General features: G+C 55.9%; 1 protein-coding gene across 3 annotated transcripts; it reads right to left on the bottom strand.

Annotated features, from left to right (window-relative positions):
- PRRT4 (proline rich transmembrane protein 4) lies at positions 1-10,193 on the bottom strand. 3 transcript variants are annotated; one of them, XM_058724379.1, is made up of 5 exons: positions 9,873-10,188; positions 7,883-8,604; positions 7,693-7,797; positions 7,226-7,345; positions 1-2,371 (listed from the first exon to the last, which is right to left on the bottom strand). In XM_058724379.1, exons 2-5 carry the CDS (start codon positions 8,526-8,528, stop codon positions 546-548), a joined length of 2,697 nt encoding a protein of 898 aa, XP_058580362.1. In that variant the 5' UTR covers positions 8,529-8,604; positions 9,873-10,188; the 3' UTR covers positions 1-545. The 3 variants fall into 3 exon arrangements, with proteins under 3 accessions (XP_058580362.1, XP_058580363.1, XP_058580364.1); XM_058724380.1 differs by lacking the exon at positions 9,873-10,188 and having other exon boundaries at positions 7,883-9,840; XM_058724381.1 differs by lacking the exons at positions 7,226-7,345; positions 7,693-7,797 and having other exon boundaries at positions 9,873-10,193.
- Positions 10,194-18,774: the final 8,581 nt, after the last annotated feature.

Here is an 18,774-nt window from a genome sequence, read left to right as displayed (position 1 = left end):
TTTCTCTGAAAATATTTTATTGATAAATTAACTCTGAAAGCGTTCACCTCCCACCCAACTGCTGTAGAGTCTCCTAGATGAGCTATGGACCCTTCTATGGGGAAGGATCACATGGAGGACAGGGAGGCTCGCTCATACAGGAATGGGATTCCTGGGTATGGCAGAGGTGGGTTTGGGGACTGAAGCCGGTCTCGAGGTCCTCTGAGGACAGCCCCTCTCACTCAGCACCAGAGTGGGGAGTGGTGGTCAGGAGTGGAGCACCTTGGGGCTTTATTGCTGGTGAATGCCAAGGAAAGTGGGACCCCTGCCAGCCTAGAATTGCAGCAGAGGGCATCAGAGCCCAGGGCTCCAGAGGAGGTGGCACTAATTCCCAATCAACAGAGCCTGGCTGCTGACCCACCCACCCAGGGACCCCTGGATGGAGAAGGAAGCGGGGAGAGGTATCTGAGCCAGGCAGGATTGAGGAAGGGTTACAGTGTGCAGGTCTCGGGCAGAGCAGGCACCAGGAGGGGGCGAAGGCTGGTGCACCTAGGGGGGGCGCCTCTTCACAGGTCTATGGTGTCGCTGCCCATGCTCAGCTCGTCGATCTGTCGGCAGGCGTCCAGGAATTGCTCCTGCAGCAAAGCTTCTGCGGCCTGCAGCTCAAGAGTAGGCTCTGGGGAGTCGCGGGAGGGTGGGGACAGGGCCTGGTAAGAGCCTGAGCCCGGGAGGCTAGGGCTGCTTCCCGAGGGCCGCGGGGGACTGAGGACGCAGACCAGCGGACAGCGTGGAGGCCTGTCGGGGCTGGAGCATAGCAGCATGGACGAGCTGTCCCTCGAAAGTCCGCACAGTGAGCCGGAAGAGGCGCTGCTGCCCGCGGGCCAGGCCCCGGGAGAGGGGAGCTCCTGCGGTGCGGGAGAGCCAAGGGCCTCCTCAGACCTCTCATTGGGTCCGGCCCCGGTCTTCGCCCCCAACGAGGCGGTGCGGTAGAGGCCCAGCCCAGGCAAGGCTTCCCCGTAGGCAGGGCCCTGGAAAAGGCCGGGAGTGAGCAGGGCCTCGCTGCAGAGGGCCTCCTCAATGCTGCGCCGCAGGTTGATTGGGGAGGGCGGGCGGAAATCCACGGTGTAATCGCTGCAGGGGGAGGAGGCCGGAGAAGGGGCCGGGTTGGCCGCCGCGCCTTCGAAGCCCCGGCAGCCGCCTCCCTGGAGTAGGAGGTCGGGGCCCGGCCCGGCCAGGGCGCACAGCTGCAGCAGCTCCGCGTCGCCACGCGCGATGGCGCCACCCAGGGGCTCCTTGTCGGGGGGCCCGGTGACCCAGCCCCCGGGCAGCAGCGGGGCCGCGTGGCCCGGGGACAGGCGGAAGAGCTTGGCCCAGCAGCGCGGCGGCACACGGGGGCTGCAGAGCGCCGGGTAGAGGCCCAGCAGCGCCAACGGGAGCGCGACGCCCACCTCGCCCAAGCGCAGGCCTAGCTGGAAGGCCCACCAGGGCCAGGGTCCCTCCAGGCCAGGTTGGCCGCCATAGCCCAGGGCGTGCAGCACTTCGTAGCCCTGCAGGGCTCCGCTCAGCAGCCCGAAGGTGCCCGCCACCGGGGCTGTGCGGGCCGCGCGCCGCCAGGACTCGCGCGGGGCGAAGGGGCTGCGCGCCTGCGGCAGAGGGGTGGCGCCCTTGAAACCAGACCCTCCCAGGGGCGCTCCGGCCCGCCGCCGCCTTCCCCCCCAGCAGGAGAGCGCCAGCAGGAGCCCAGAAAGGAGGGCGGCGAGGAAGGCGTGCAGTCCGCGGGAGGCGAGCCGCAGGGGCCGCAGCGGGCGGTGGGCCGCGCTCCCGAGGGCGGCGGCGGCCGCCAGCCCCAGCCCCAGGAGCAGGAGCGCGGCCAGCCCGGCGGGACACCGCGGCGGGCGCGGCCGGGCCAGCAGCAGGCAGGCCAGGCCCAGGCCGGCGGCCAGGCAGGGCAGCGGAAGGTCCTGCAGCAGCAGCCAGGCGAGCGGGGGCAGCCGGTCGCGGTGCCCATAGGCGTCGTAGAAGAGCGGGAAGGCCCGCGTGGTCCCGGCCGACAGCAGGAGCAGGTCCAGCAGCGCCAGGCAGGGGGCGCCTGGCGGGCAGCGCCAGGGCAAAAGGGCTAGGGCCAGCAGCGCCAGCAGGGCCACTAGGCCGAAGAGCGTGCCTACCCCGTACACGTGGGCCTCCCAGGCCAGCCCCCAGCGAGCTCTGGCCTCTGCCCAGTCGGCCTCCAGGGTCAGGAAGAAGAGGGCCCTCGGGGCCACAGGAGGCTGCCCCTCGCGTTCAGGCAATTCTCCCACGATGCAGGACCCTGGCCCACACTCTGGCTGCGCGGAAGGCTTCCCAAGGCTGGCAGGAGAGGGGTCATCGGGGCCAGAGGTGGGCCTGGTGGGGTCTGTGGGCAAACAACGTTTGTCTGAAACAATTATGCAGCCCTCCTCCTCCCCTCCCCACAGCCGGTGACCTGTATACCAGTCAGAGTCTCACAGCATCTAGGACACCCTTGTCTGAAATACAAGGCTCACCCTCTCAGCTGCTCGCCTTCCCCTCCCCATCAAACTCCTCACACAACACTTTCAGCTCTCATCCCTTCCCCCCATCCCTAACCCACCCCCCCCACCCCGCCCCCTGCTTTGTTCGTTTCCCTTCATCACTCTGTGATTCTACTGAAAAGAGTTTTTAAGAAGCCACAGAACTTTACTACTGGAAGGACCTGGAGAAGCCCCCTCTAGTTCAATCCTCTGATGAGAAAGAAAGCTTGATGAGAACAAAGATTTTTGTTTGCTTTGCTCACATCTGAATCTCCATGCCTAAAATGGTACCTGGCCCAGAGTTGGCACTGAGCAGATATTCCCTGAATAAATGAATCCTCTTTTTGCCCCATGAAAACACCGAGGCTCTACAGAGAAGCAAAGTGACTTGTCCAAGGTCACAAATCGGCAGAGCTACCACTAGAATCCAGATTGAAGCACCAGTCTGAGCCTCTTCTCGTGATTCCAGAGCTTTTTCATGACACTGATTTGCTTATCTCTTATTCTGTGCCCCTGACTCCCAACTCCCACCTTGGTGCTAAGAGAAGCTTCCCTTGCCCCTTTTCAACTGCCTCCCCCTTTCTGTCTCTTCAGGAATAGCCCCTACACACATATGCATGCAGGCAGCAGGGGGAGAGGTAAGACATTCCCGTCCCCAGCACCTGAGGAAAACACAATCTTTCCCATCCACTGGCCTTCCTGTCTGCCACACCCCCAACCCTTGGCTTACTCATGGCCATCGTCCCCATCCTGACTCAATCACAAAGCCATTGGTCTAAGACTCTTAATATATAAGCCACTTCAGTTCTCCATTTTATAGGTGACATTGAGATGGACTCCCCGGGGGGTCTCAAGGCTACCCTTGAACTCCCAGGAAGGAACCACTGGGAAGATCATAGTGGGATAAGGTGCCATCTTCGTGAGTGAGTCCCTCAGGTGCCCTAGGGTTTGCTAACTTAGGCCCCTAGCCCCACTCTGTGCACCAACACCTTCCCTACCCTCCCTGGGGAAAGGGAAGTCAAGAAAAAGAGGGTGAGGAGCAAGATCCCTAATTTACTTTCCTGGAGCAAGAGAAGAGTTGGAAAGAGATCCAAGGATTCTTCCCACGGCCAAGCAGCAAAAGAAGATGCTTCGGGCTGAACCTCTCCCTACTCCACCTAGCAAGCTCAGCAGAACGGCAGCTGCAAACACTATGGAGGGAGAAACATGGTGGTGAAGGATGGAGACACCCTGGTGAGGAGGGGAAGGTGCACAGGAGGCAGATGCAGAATGAGGGAGGGCGGGTCTTCTGACAGCCGGACCCCTGCCCCAGCAGCCTGGCCGTGCTCCAGCCTTGCCCCAGCTGTACAATATAGGAAGACCCCAGGTGCACTTCCACTCCCAGGCACTGCCAGCTCAGGCTGGGAACATGCAAAACACAGCAATCCTGAGGACAAGGAAAAGGAGTGAGGGGGGCAGAAAGCAGCTCTGGAGAGAGAGGAGGGGAAGATAGAATCAGACAACTGGGGAGGGCAGAGAGGGAGCAGCCAAAAATTAAATACACACAGCTTGCTGCCTACTGCAAATGGCGGTATGTGCCCTGGTTCCTGTTCCATCACATTCCTCAAGTCTGAATTGGGGAAGAGCACCTATTGCATAAGGCTGTTAGGAGGATAAATGGACGACGTGTCCAAAGCTCCTCCGAGTGCCTGGTGCATAATAAGCATTCGAGATGTGATCGTTGTTGGTATCACCGTTATCAGCTAATGTTTATCACCGATCAGTCATCGGTTTGTGTCCACGGGAGTATGACTATTTGTGGCCTCAAACTAGTTCTTGATTTAACTAACGAAAGGCTGCTGTCTCTCAGCACGTCCTAAACTTGCTTAGGAAGACCACCGTTAGTCAAATGAGCAAACATCAACACATCGTTTCACTGTGCGAACCCTATCTAAAGAACACCATTTGGATGGACTGACCACCCCTGAGTGCCTAATGCAGACACAGACAGGAATTAAAAGGGGAACCATTCAGCTGGGATGGCTTGCTCATCAGGGGTAGGCATCAGTCCCACATGAACAGGATCAAATACTTGCACCTCCTCCTTCAACCCCCTTCCTTCGTCCTCTCGGATGCTCTTGCCCAACCACTTCTGGAAAGTGGATGAGTTCGCTTGGCGTTTCCTTGGCTTTAGCAGGCTCTGCAGAAAGGCAGTGAGACTGTGCCCGGGAGCCCCACAGCCTGAGCCAGCCTGGCACCCCTCACGGCCTCCTCTTTGCTCACTGTGCAGACAAGTACAGCTCTCAGAGGTCTGTCCTACCTCACCTTTCTCTAGGCTCCACTTCTTACCCAGGGGCCAAAAGAAACCCCATCTCTCACCTCTGTCCCCAAGCACTGTGGCAAGGAGAGCAAGTATTGAACATTACTGAGAAGCCAGGAAAAAATCAAAAGCAGAAAACAGGCAAAGTGTAGGCGTAGCTCAGGTGTCAGAGGAGGGAGTTCTGAACTAGGAGCATTGCTTCCTTGGGAGACTGGGCATACCCTGTGTACCCGGGGTTGGGCCATGTTGTAGGCAGGGACAGGCAGAGAATACCCAGCTTCTGTCTTTGGAGAGTCCATTTGAGCTCATCCCCTGTTTTCCCACTTGAGGCTTGCCCAGAAAGAGCCCTCAGTCTCCCCCAGAGGAGTCCAGAAGATAGTGACTTCCTAGATCCCTCTCTGGAGGAGCCCTCTCTTACAAGGTAGTCCCACTCTGGCCCTGTGGCCCCTCTTGACCTCAGGGGCAAGAAAGGAGATAGGATGTCAATGTGAGTAATTGGTAAGGTCACAGCTGGCTGGGATGGAGTCAGGGAGAGGGGCCTGCTCGATTTATGGAAAAGTCAGGCCTGATTATCTACCAGCTGCCCAGATCAAAGGGCTGGGGAATCTCTCTCTCCCAATAGAAGCTGTGGTCCATTCAGCGGCCTGGCCCCATCCCTCTCCCCACCCCCACCTCTCGGATCATAGAAGATTGATCCTCTTTGTAAGGGTCACTGGCATTTGAAATACTGGACAACTGTAAAGGGTACAGATGGCAGCCAATCAGAATAGATGTCGGCCAGGGTGTCCGGGGAGTGGAGGGGAGCGAGTGCTCAGGGGGCTAAGGCCAGTGTGTACTTATCAACTGGTAGGAAAGTCTTGCGATATGTTAATGACCTGCACAACTTCTTCCAGCTGCCTGCTGGTTCTGTCCAAGGTGAAGGGGACCCAATTCAAAACAGAGGTCCTAGAGTCAAAGGTTAACCACACCTAGGTTAGAAAGATCCCAGAGGAGACAGACACTCCCCTTGTCCCCTAATACACTGTTGGCAGGAGCAAGGCCCCTTAGCCTTCTCTTCAAGAGGCCTGTCGCCCTCCTGGGTTTATCTGAGAGAACTAGCCAGGAAGAGGCTGAGTTCCTGCAGCCGTCAGTAAGGAGGGGGGAGGGGGTGGGGCAGCGAGCTGCGCTTCCTCTGATACTGTCCAGACTCATTAAACCTGCCTGGCCAGCACTGTCACCGAGGCTGACAGACCGCCAGCCAGCATCCTTCCCCCGGGGCCACAGAGCCTGCCCCCCACCCCACAGCAGATCTCTGGATGGGGAGGGGACAGCAGCCTCCTCGCCCACATGCAGTGACTGCTCCGGAGTGAGCTACAGTCAGGTGCTGTGTTAAGTCCGGAACTGGAAGAAGCTGGGGGACCAGTGCTTTCCACTGCGGAGCTGGTTCCTACTGTGAAGGGCTGAGCGGATTCACAGCTACAGTAAATGCTTTGCAGAACAAGGCTGGGCCTAGGGGTCCCTCTTCATGGCTCCCTTGGCCTCACCTACCGGAGCCTGAGAGTGCTCTCTGCCCTGTGGGTCATGGTGGCCATCACATCTTGGCGCCAAGGTTGCGGGGTCAGAGAGGTAGGCTCTGGAAGTGCATCTGGGATGCAGTAAAGGCAGAACCAAGGTTAACAGCTACTATTTAAGAAACTTCAACTTCATGCCCAGCCTCATGCCAGGAGCTTACATGCTCTGGAAGCTTCACAATAAGAAGATAGGTACTATTATTAAGCCCTAGATACTCGAGCAAATTTAGGCTCAGGAAGAGTAAATAACTTTCCCGAGGTCACCCAGCCAGTTGGTCAGTGAACTGGGATTCTGAGCCAAGTCTCAAGATTCCAGAGCCCCTAGTCTTTCCTCTGCACCACCAGCTTGTCTGGGTGCATGTTCTGAAAGACTCCTTTAAATAAGGGTGCCGTCCGTCTGCTTAAGGTCTTCTCTTCACTGTCTTCCCAATGAGGGGCCCAGTTCTGCCCATATCTGACAACATGTCATGTCAGATCAGACGGCAAAGGAGAGAGCCCCAAGGTTGGGGAGGTGGGGGGGGGGGTGGAGAGGCAGGCCAGGCAGACTGGAGTGAAGGGTGGAGTTGGTATTGAGGCTGTGGGAAATCATGAAGGAGTCCCTGTGTCTGTCTGCCTCTGATACATTTGTCTACATCCTGCGCTGCCTGTGGTTGCAAAACTCCCGGAGGACCATTACTTAACTCTGTGTGGGACCGTCCCCAGCAACACTTGTTCTCAGACCATTAATATGTATCGCCATGGTGACGATGAAGAGAATGCTGATTATGATTATGATGACAACGAAATAAAAGAGCCCCAGAACGCCAACGAGTGGCTAGCATGTAGTAACTGCTAAATAAATGTCACGTGCAAGTGAACTGGACACTTACCTAGTGATGCTGTTGCAACCGTGACAGACCTTAGGGAAGCAGCTGGGTCCAAAGGGCCTGAGCTTGGGAGCTTTCTCTCCAGGGGGGTTGGGGGTGGGGACACAGTGGTGCCAAAGAACCCTGCAAAAGGAGCACGTGGGGTTCAAGCACTATCCTGCCAGCCAGTCTTGGCAGTTGGGGCTTTGGAGAAAATCCTGTCCTTCCCCAGATCTTGCCCTAAGGGAGCCAATGTATACCGAACAGGAATTGTAGCCACATGTACGCTGGGAGCTAAGCTACAAGGACCAAATCAGACTCAGTATGGCAAAGAGGGCATTTCCCCATAGGAGCAGTGGCCCGTGTACCAGGCCCGGGGGAAAAGCAACACAGAGTCAAAGAAGACAGGGAGGTCTGATTAGGCCCCTAGCACAGTGGCTGGCACGTAGAGGTGTGCCCTAAGTGTTTGTTGCAACAAAATAAACACTCACCTGGAGAATCTGAAACTCTAGAGGCAGAGCTTGGGGATCGAGTGGGGCCTAGAGGGCTTGGGCTTGAGAAGTTCCGCAGTGGGGACAGAGTAGTGCCGAAGAACCCTGCAAAAGGAGCCCGGGCTGAAGCTTCCTCCTACCTGCCAGGCTGCCCAGCAGGGGCTCTTCTTCAGATGGGGTAGGTACTCACCAAAGGGTCCCAGGCGCCCAGCAATCTCTGCCAGGCTGGCCCGCAGGCTGGGCAGCAGGGGCAGCGTTCGATGCCCGAGCGTGGGGGCTGCGCCTGCTCTCAGTGCCATGTCAAACTTCAGCTCCAGCTCGCTCTGGCGGAGCCTGGGAGGACTGGATGGAGGTGCCATAGCTGTCAGAGCCGTGTCCCAGGTGACAGTGCCCATCCCGGGCTGATAGGGAGCAGTGGGCCGGTCAGTGGGCCCAGAGAGGGGGAATGTGGACTCTGGAGACTGGGAGGAGGCCCAGGGCGTAGAGCTGCCTTCAGCAGAGCCCCACTCCGGGGGGGAGTTCCCAAGGGAGCCCACCAGCAGTTCCCAAATGGGGTCGGTCCTCAGCCCCCTGGCCACCTCTTCCTCCGGCTCCCGGCTGGGCCCAGGAGAGAGCGGCTGGGTCTCTGTGACAGAGAGCCCCCAGGCAGCAGCAGGTCCCCGAAGGTGGAATTTGAAGTTAAGTCCCAGGTTGAGAGACAGCATAGAGGCCTCACTCTGAGGTGGTGGGGTCAAAGTGGTGAGAGGGACACCCGAGACGGAGGAGACAGGCTGGGGCCCCACAGGAACAGCAAGCAGGACCCAGCAGAACAGCCCCAGACAGCCATGCCCTGCCATGGCCCCACCTGGCCTTGGGTGGTGGCCTCAGTGGGCAGGGGGCTCAGTTCTTCAGCACCTTTTGAGCTTGAAGATCCTGGAGAGAGGAGAGGCGCTATGAGCGCTCGCTGCCTGGGATCAGATGCCCCAGAGAGAGGTTGCTGATCACAGAGAAGCAGGTGGTGGGGACAGGACGCAAAGGGCTCTGCCCAAGGAGAGTTGCCAGCTCCTCCCTCCATTCAGGCCCAGAGCAGATCTCTTCCCTGCGGTTCCCCTTCTCTTCTAGCTAAAGCCCCTCTCCCAAAACCCCTGCTCCCCAACCTGCTCAATCTGGGGGCTGGGGCCTAAAGGCAATCAGCTGCCCTCATCCTCCCTGATAGCTGAGGGGGGGCACTCAGACTTCCCGACTCAGATCCTTTCCCTCCCTCTCTTCTGTCTCGCCTCCTGTCCTCCCTCAGATATTTATTGAGGCCTACTACGTGCCAAGCACCCTTCTGCTAGTACAACTGTGAACAAGCAACACTCATGGAGAAGCCTCACGCTGCTCCCACCCCCCACCCTGGGCTCCAACCTGAGATGTTGGCACTCTCTCTCACTCAGACCCCAAGGAACACAGGGCCCTGGGAGGGGCAAAGCGCAGAGCCCAGCGATCAGGCTGAGGTGGAGAAGGCAGCCGGGCTCCCGCCAGAGAGGCAGGGTGCCCTGGTCTGGCAGAAGCTGTCCCTTCGGCCTTTCTCCTCTTTCTTGGGGCTTGGCCTGCTCCCTTCCCCTTAACCCTAGAAGTATTTGGGGGGAGGGGCAGCTTGGCCAGCTCCGGCTTCCCGGGGAAGATGGCCAGGCAGGCAAGCCCCGCAAGGGGCTGCTGCAGCCGTGTCCTACCTCCTCCCTGAATACCCCCTCCATGAACACACATCTGGTGGGGGAGGGGGAGGGTGAGCCAGGGATACACGTGCACCCGGCCCCCTTACATCACACACAGCCACACCTAGCACCCGTGACACACTCACCCTTCACACACCCCTGCACACACACGTGTGCACACACCCACATCCGATTCTGCCAAGCCCCCTCCCTCTTACACGGGTTCAGACCCAAGCTCTGTGAGCTCCCAGCCTCCTCTCTCTCTCTCTCCCTCTCTCTCTCACACACACACACACGCGCGCACACACACGCCTCTCACAGACACGCACAGTGTATACAGTCACACAGAGAGGCACACACACCCCTACACACACATTCACACACTCCGTGCAGACACATCGCACACCTTCGTCCCCCTACACACCCACCACCCCTCGAAGGCTCGCTCGCTCTCTCGCTTACGCTGCTCTCGCCCTCTCTCTCCCCCTGCCCGGACCCGCCGACCTGTTCCTCTCGCTCCCTCCCGCAGGCGGGTCTCCTCTGCCAAGTCCCCCGAGAACCGGAGGTCGCGGCGGCCCAGGCGCCCAGCTGGACAACGCTCCGCCGAGTCTCGCCCCTTCTCTCGGTCGCGCCCGACGCCCCCTCGGCGAGTCCCGGCGACCGCGGCTACGCCGCCACACTGCCCCCGGGCCGGCTTTGCCCTGCCGGCGACCCGCAGCGCGGTCCCCCGCGGCCGGCCCGGTCCGGCCCTGCGCCCCGCGCTCCCTCCCCGCGGCGCCGCCTCCTGGCTGCGAGCCCCCCGCTCCCCGGCAGAGCCGCCCGCGCCGGGCTCCGCGGCAGCCGCGCTCTGACCGCCCTCCCTCCCTCCGCCAGCTTCCCTCGGTCCCGCCCCTCCCTCCCTCTCCCCTTCCCCTCCCCCTCCCCCTCCCACCCGCGGCCCGCCCCCTACCCCGGCCGGCAGGCGGGCGCGCACCGCAGCGCCCAGCGCCGCCGCCTCTGTGCCCGACGCCCCGACGCGCGCTCATTCACCCGGCGCCGCCAATCGGCCGCGGCGAGCGCGGGAGCCTCGCTCTCGGCCCGGCGCCGGCCGCCGCACACTCCCTGGGCGGCCCAGCACACACATCCGCACGCCCTCCTTCCCCGGGAAACACAGCCTTGGGCCGAAGCCCCGCGCGCGCACACGCGTGCACACACACACACACACACACACACACACAGACACGTACGCGCGCGCGCGCGCGTACGCGGCAGCCTGCCCCAGGACGGCACCCCGGGCCGGAAGAACCACGGCGTTTGTTAAGCCGTGAGTAGAAGTGTAATATCTCATTAGTCCTCACCACAATCCTCTGGGTGTCCCCATTTCACAGATCGGTAAATTAAGGCTCAGAAAAGTACCGAATTTGCCCAAGATTACACAGCTTGTCAGGGACCCAGTCTCTCTGCCGCCCTCTCTACAACCTGGTGGCTTTCGACAGTTGTACCGCTACACGGGAGTGCCGGCAACACTTCACAGGTGAACTGCAGGATGTCAATCAGTGTGTACCCTTTTTTTTTTTAAACTCCTCTCCCCCCAATACTCAAGAGTTTCAGAAATGTATGCCAGCAAGAATGCTGAGCCTAAACTGCATGTGAGCCGTGGATTATAACTTTTTTCCAGTAAGAGATGAAAGGAGAACAGTGAAGTCAGAGTGTGCAGCTTCAGGAATGTGAAAGCCCAGGCCAAGGCTAACCCAGTGTTGAAGATGACAAATGAGCAGAGTGGTCACTGTGGATACTTTATGGACCCTATTATACTGTCCCAGCGACTGATTTAAGTAGTTCCAGCTCTTCTGTTTGTATTATCTTGGGTCTCTAAATCCCTCCAAGTGTTCCTCCAAAAATGCTAGTATTTAGGGGCGCCCGCTGGCTCTGCCGGTAGAGCATGCGGCTCTTGCTCTCGGGGTTGTGAGTTTGAGCCCCACGTTGGGTGTAGAGATGACTTAAAAATAAAATATTTTAAAAATGCTGAAACAAAATAAAAATAAATACTAGTATTTAAAAGTATCAAGAGAACATGAAACAGGAGGCTCCTTGCAACCCATAAAGCTGTCCTTCAAAATCCAGACACCCCGTTGTGTTCCAAGCATTTGTGCTGGATGTTTTTAAATTTTTTTTCAACGTTTTTTATTTATTTTTGGGACAGAGAGAGACAGAGCATGAACGGGGGAGGGGCAGAGAGAGAGGGAGACACAGAATCGGAAACAGCCTCCAGGCTCCGAGCCATCAGCCCAGAGCCTGACGCGGGGCTCGAACTCACGGACCGCGAGATCGTGACCTGGCTGAAGTCGGACGCTTAACTGACTGCGCCACCCAGGCGCCCCTGTGCTGGATGTTTTAAGAATATCCTCACTTAGGGGCACCTGGGTGGCTCAGTCGGTTAAGTGTCCGACTTCAGCTCAGGTCATGCATGATCTCACAGTTCGTGAGTTCGAGCCCCGCGTCGGGCTCTGTGCTGACAGCTCAGAGCCTGGAGCCTGCTTCGGATTCTGTGTCTCCCTCTCTCTCTGCCCCTCCCCTGCTCATCCTCTGTCTCTCTCTGTCTCAAAAATAAATAAAAACATTTAAAAAATTAAAAAAAAAGAATATCCTCACTTATTCCTTATCACAAGCCAGAGAGAGAGAAATTATTGTCACTGTGCTATGGCCTTGGATGTGACCCTGACCCCTTTTCCATCTCCCCCTCCCCTGCTGCACTGTAAGGTTGGGGAGGGGCTGCTGAAAGAGTTACCTAGGGCAGGTTCTGTCTCAGTCGCAGAGATCTCACATAGAGAGCTCACATAGTCATAAAGAGCTCACATAGAGAGATGCCCGGGTTAGGTGCTCAATGAATGTTAGATGAGTAAATAACAAACAAATGAATAATTCTGGGGTCCTTTGGACCATGGGTTGTGTTTCAGAAAGGCATCTAGGGCTCCCCTTCTCATCACAGAATCCCTTCAATTGGTGTAAGAGAAAATCAGACAACCCACTGATCCCTTTTCCAGGGGATGCCTACGATGAAGGCTGGTATTTCTTCTGGGTCGCTAAACATAACATTGCGAAGGGCATTCCCTGGATGCATCCTCTGGGATCGCTATGGGATCCCTGTTTTAGTAGGGATCCTCCCCCCAAGCCCTTTAGGGGCTGCCTGAAGGCTGCATACTGGGATCCAGCCTCCAGTTTTCTCTCATATACTTAATAAAAGTTATCCTGCTAGAGACACTTCCCTTGAATCCTCCTCATAGAAGGGCTCATTTCCTGCTAATCGTGTTCACTTAAAGACTTCTAAATGGAAAGACGGAAATAAACACACCCCAGAACATTAAAACAGCAATCTTCCATGACCAAGTAGGGTTATTCCCAGGAATTATATTTTAAAAAATAAATTGAAAAGGGAAGTTAGGGTTTTGGGTTAAGATGGTGATTAAATGCATATATCTAATTTCACTCCCTCCCAAAACCCCACTAAAATTTCAATAAAGAAATTTTTAACTCAGGAGATAAACCCTGAAGGATGGAGAGAACAGGAAAACAGACAACAGCCACAGAATTTTTGAAGCAGAATGGCAGACAGCCATGCGGTTACTGACTTATCAGCCCTGAGGAAAAAGACATCTCAACTGGCAGTGGGGAAAATGGAGCCAACTTGATTTACATTGCAAGGTTCTCAGAAGGCACGCAAACTGCCAACCAAGGTCCCTCTGGAACTGTGGAAGAGGTTGCTAAAATAAAGGCCATGATGAAAAGCAGTTAAATCCCTAGATTTCTTCCCTAACTCCAAGCCAGGGGACTACAAGTCCCTCCCCATCCCAGCCATGGTCTGGAAGATTTTCCTCTGAGGATGGTAAGATAGAGAGGGTAATTGGGGGCGCCTAAGTGGCTCAGTCAGTTAAGCGTCCGCCTTCAGTTCATGTCACGATCTCACAGTTCATGAGTTCGAGCCCCGCATTGGGCTCTCTGCTGTCAGCACAGAGCCTGCTTCAGATCCTCTGTCTCCCTCTCACTCTGCCCCTCTGCCGCTCTCTCTCTCTCTCTCCCAAAAATAAACATTAAAAAAAAAATCTGGATTGGAGAAGCTTCAAATGCAGTTGTGAACAGAGATACCATACTGAAAATACTAAAAACAAGGGGATTAAGTGACCATGTCATATGGCACAGAACCATAGCCTTCTACTGTTGGGGTCCCAAAGTGCTCAGAGTAGGACCTTTGCTGCTTAGGCAGGAAACTGGAAGATTCTACTCTGGGGTATTTCACCAGCCCTAGAGGGAAGACCTAAAGATACTAACATAGAGGTTTCCCCCAAAACAACCCAGCTGTGTCACCCTACAGTGGCAAATCCAGCCTGTGAGTTGGCTCAGAGTTTTTGACTAGCCCTCTAGCCCTCCACAACCTTAATCATGGCCAAACATTCCCAGACATGCAGGAAATTTTCTAATGCAAAGAGAGAGACAAAACAAACAATAAGAGAAGTAACTTGCAGGAAACAGGTTATACAGAGAGAAGAAAGGGTCCAAAAAGCCCATTTTTAATATTCCTAGAGAGATAAGACAAGGTAGTACATCTATGAAACAAGAACAATATGCTATACAAAGGAGCACCCAGAATATAGCAAGAGCAACAATTGTGTCTCAAAAAATAAAATCATGACAGCAGAAACAAAACATCAGTAGAAAGATAGGAACATAAAGTTGACTAAATCTCCCTAGAAACCAAGCAAGCATACTAAGAAAATAAAGAAGACAAGGGGCGCCTGGGTGGCTCAGTCGGTTGAGCGTCCGACTTCGGCTCAGGTCACAATCTCACGGTCCGTGAGTTCAAGCCCCGCGTCAGGCTCTGGGCTGATGGCTCAGAGCCTGGAGCCTGCTTCCGATTCTGTGTCTCCCTCTCTCTCTGACCCTCCCCCGTTCATGCTCTGTCTCTGTCTCAAAAATAAATAAACGTTAAAAAAAAATAAAATAAAATAAAGAAGACAAAAGAGTAAAACATTACAGGACAATTGCAGGAGTTCAACATCAAAATAACAGAAGCTCCAATAAGAAAAAAGAAAGGTGAGGGGGTGGTGCCTGGATGGCTCAGTCATTTAAACATCTGACTCTTGATTTTGGCTGGGGTCATGATCTCGCAGTTCTTGAGTTCAAGCCCTGCGGAGGGCTCTGCTCTGTGAAGCCTGCTTGGGATTCTCTCTCCCTCTCTCTGCCCCTCCCCCCACTTGCACTGTCTCTGTCTCTGTCAAAAATAAATAAACCTTTTTTTAAAAAAGGGAAAAACAAGGGGCGCCTGGGTGGCTTGGTCGGTTAAGCGTCCGACTTTGGCCCAGGTCATGATCTCACGGTCCGTGAGTTTGAGCCCCGTGTCAGGCTCTGTGCTGACAGCTCAGAGCCTGGAGCCCGTTTCAGATTCTGTGTCTCCCTCTCTCTCTGCCCCTCCCCTGTTCATGCTCTGTCTCTCTCTGTCTCAAAAATAAATAAAGGTTAAAAAAATTAAAAAAAAAAAAAGGAAAAAACAACCCAGGAAAATGGAAGAGAAGATATTCCTCAATGAACTAATTTGAGGAAATTTTCCAGAACAGAAGGGCGTGAGTTGCCAGGTCATTAAAGATGTGTCCACTAAGACCCAACACTTTAGATGGAAATAAACTCCCACCAAGGCAAATTAAAGAGAAGCATCTAGAAACTTCCAAAACAAAGTAACATACAAAGGATTAGATACCGGAAAGGCTTTGGATTTCTCAACGGCAATGCTAGAACTTAGGGTGACCTTGCCCACTGACATTTCCAGAAAAGGTTCTGGTAAACTCTCAGAGAAGCCAAAGCCACACCAAGAACCAGAGGCTCTGCTCGACATCCCTCTTCCTGGAAGTCTCCACTTAGTACAAAACCATCCTTTCCTTTACCAGTTAGATCATTCTTGCTTCTCGGCATTTTTTTTAGGAATACGCACAAATGTGGTGAAGGCATAAACGAAAGCTGTGTGGGGCAGCCCTCCCCTAGGAGGTCGGAGCTTCTTCCCGGGCTTCCAGAAGGCCAGTGCCTGCAGGTGACTGCCGGCTCTCTCCAGGAGACACGAAGAATGTAGAAGTGAATGGAAGGAGCAGCGGTGAAGGGAAGGAGGCCTGAGGAACAGAGATGGGGACCAAGGAGTCCTACCCTGCTCTGGTCCCCATCCTTCTTTCCTCCTGCCGCCAGCTCCTAGGCTAGGGGAGCTGAGGCAGGCTGGCAGAGGGTCCCTCCAGTGAGTTCCTGCATTTCATCTCTTTGTGTCTTTAGCTCTTGGGGATTAGGGTGGATAGGGCAGGGGTCAGGGAGGTCTGCTGCACACATTATGTTGTAATTTAAAAAAAGAAAAAAAAAAAAGAAAGAAAGAGAGGACCGGTGCTTTAATCTTTTGACAAGGACAGCTGCTCCCAGGAGTCTGCTTGGTGGGTCTCTATCTCCTTGTTTCTGCAGCCCTTAGACTTAACTCAACCTTACTGTGCTCCAGTGTATCCGATTCTTCATTTGTAAAATGGGGATAATAGTAGTCCTTCCCTCACAGGGTCACTGAGACCACTAAGTGAGTTAGTATCTATGAAGTGCTTTGAACACAGATGTACCGTAGAAGCGTTTGCTACCGTGTTACTATGGTGTTAGGGTTCCAGGAGTGACAAATAAAGCCCGTGGGCAAGGGCCGGGGGGTGGGGGGGAGGGGATGGAGGCAGAGAAGTTTGGGGGCAGGGGACCGAAGAGATCGCGGGGTGATGGGGAAACAGGGGCAGTGGGGACAAGGGGGAGATGAAGGTGTCTGGGGGAGGAGGATTCCTACCAGGGGATGGGCCACAAGGGCCGCACTAGCCAGCAGGTAGAGGTAAAGAGGCTGAAGCTTGATCTGTTTAAGTTTTATAGGGCAGAGTAGGCCCCAGGGAAAAGTGTCCTGATTCTCACATCCCTGTGAAAAAGCACACGCCCTGCTTAGAGCAGAGGTCCCCTACTCTGGACCACCCAGGCGCAGGATGGGGGGTGGTGCTGAGCGGACAGGTCCATGGCCGAGCTGGGGGCTCAGCGGCAAGCCCTTCCTCCCACACAAATGTAGGGGGGGGGGGGGCAGACTCAGCCGGGCTTTGGTGTTGGACAGCCTGAAGGCTTCCCACAACTGCCAGGGGGACTCAGCTGTTTCCCCGCAGCAGGGGGAGCGGCCACCCTGAGCCCCTGCTGCCCGTGACCCTCCCCCTTCCCTGGTTGTGTCCCCATCCTTCACGGGCTCGGAGGACAGAGAGGAACAGCCGAGGGGCCTGTGGGGTGGGGGTGGAGGGCGCTGGAGGCCACACCAGAGCCGCTACGTTGGCACCCACGTGAGGCCTGGTGAGGGTGCCGCGGGAGGGGGGCACCCCCTTCCAGCAGAAGAGAAGCCAGCAGCCCCAGCACAGGCCCCATGCGCTAGCTCTCCTCAGCGGGCTTCCCTCACCCCTGCCGCCGAGGGCTGGGAAGGAACCTTAAAGCAATCTCTCTGTTCCTCATCTCAGCCCTCCTCCCTGCTTCCTGAGACGTGATGCCTTGGTTACGTAAATGGCAGGATGACCAAATGGCAAAGTTGATGCTGGGGACACTCAAAAATCTACCTCGCCTCCCAGAGGGCCTGGGCTGGGCAGGGAATGAGGGAGGGGACGTTCTCTGTGTCTGGGCTGCTGGGAGGGAAGAAAGGAACCCTTCTGGACACCTTCCGGTCCTTTCACTCCCTCACCCGCCCCTCCTATCCTCTCTCCTGGGCAGGGAGTGGGGAGTTCGCTACCAGGGTGCAGGCTGTGGGTACAGAGGCTTGTGTTCTACCTGTGTTTGCCCTCTGCGCCCTGCCCCCCCCCCCCCACGGGCATAGCCCCCGATCAGCTGCCTGCGGGAACTCCTTGGTAGAACCTTTCCAGGAAGAAGGGCACAGGTGAAGGGGACAAAACGGAAACACTATTGCTTCGGGCTATTGGAGCAGATTGCTTAAAACACACTTCTCATTTTACAAGGTGAAAGCAGCCATTCCTCGAACTCTATCCTCAATTCTGACACCCTAACGATGTGTCTGAATCAGTCTCACTCGGCAACCAGAAGACCCGTGTTCCAGTCCTGTCTTGGGCAGAGCTGTGAAGAATGTTCCATGGCTTCTCTCAGGACTGGGCCACTGCTGATAGGAGGGTGAGGTCATGTGTGCAAAGGGCGATGACAGGAAGAGCTTGGAGGTCGGGGCCACTGGGAGGCCTGGAAGGTGATAAGGGGACCCAGAGGTGAGGAGGGCCTGCTTCATTCATCCTGGTCCCCCTGAGGAAGGTTGCACTCCTCCCCGAAGGACCAGACTGCTAAGAGTAAGGAAGCGTCCTCACAGCCATTGTGTGCGTAGGAGGCAGGGTGGGGGGTGACATGGGAGGGACAATGATATATTCTAAGAACTCAGAAGCATTGAATCATTGAAAGGATGCAGGGGAGAAGGGGATAAAGATGGCTCCTCTAGAGCCATGCTATTCAGGGTGCTCCATTGACCAGCCCCTCTTCCCAGCACGTCCTCACAGCCTCCCCCCACCACTCCCCTGCCGCCGTGGCCCCTGGTGCGAGTGAACTCTGGTAACAGTCTGGTTCAGAGAAGGAAGCCCAGGAAAGGGGGCTGGGGGCAGACCTTAGAGCAGGATTTCTTGATCCTTAGAAATTGAGCCCCTTCTGAGAATCTAGTGGAAATTCTGCTCCCTCTGCCCAGAAAAATGAACAGACAGACACACAATCTTGGCACACACAGCAGGGGGGTCATAGGTCGTCCGGAGGCCATCCCTGAACCCCAGTCCACAAATCCGATCTTTCCTTCTGTCTCAGCATTGCCCAGGTACTTATTCCTCTGCGCCCCACGCCAGGGCCCCAAGGGCAGAGACAACCCCTGCCTCAGGGAGCTTGCAGGCCAGATCAGGATGCAAACCCCAGGGACTTGGAGCCCAAGCAGAGGGCTTCCTGGAGGAGGCGCTTGTTTCCAGGCTGAGGAGACAGCCTTGGGATCACAGCAAACCCACAGGCTCTGGAGTTAGTCAGGCCCTTCATCTATAGAGTGGGGACCTACGCCCACCTCACAGGGATGGTGAGAGATAATATTGATGGTGTTTAGCATGGGGTAGAACGAGGCTCATCATAAACGTGCTGTAAATACTCCCTCAGCTGTGGAGGAAGTGAGCATCCTGGCTAGGTTTGGAAAGTTGAATAACAGCCCTCCAAAGATGTCCACGTCCTAATCTCTAGGATCTGTGAATATGTCACCTTACATGGCAAAAGGGACTTTGCAGGCGTGACTATGTTAAGGGTTGGAGGTGGGAGATTATCCTGGATTATCCTAGTGGGCCCAATGTAATCATAAGAATCCTTATAAGAGGGAAACAGGAGGGTCAGAGTC

This window comes from Neofelis nebulosa, chromosome 4 (assembly GCF_028018385.1).
Source record: "Neofelis nebulosa isolate mNeoNeb1 chromosome 4, mNeoNeb1.pri, whole genome shotgun sequence".
In the NCBI taxonomy this organism is placed as follows: domain Eukaryota; kingdom Metazoa; phylum Chordata; class Mammalia; order Carnivora; family Felidae; genus Neofelis; species Neofelis nebulosa.
The sequence above is the reverse complement of the archived record's forward strand: the minus strand, read 5'-3'. Positions and strand labels throughout refer to the sequence as shown.

Bases quoted from the DNA above. Each gene is read 5' to 3' on its own strand.
- PRRT4 (XM_058724379.1), bottom strand. From the start codon at position 8,528: ATGGCAGGGCATGGCTGTCTGGGGCTGTTCTGCTGGGTCCTGCTTGCT. The intron at 7,798-7,882 runs GTGAGTACCTAC...CTCCTTTTGCAG, and splicing joins TGGGCGCCTGGGACCCTTTG to GGTTCTTCGGCACTACTCTG. The intron at 2,372-7,225 runs GTAAGTGTCCAG...GTTTGCCCACAG, and splicing joins GGTTGCAACAGCATCACTAG to ACCCCACCAGGCCCACCTCT.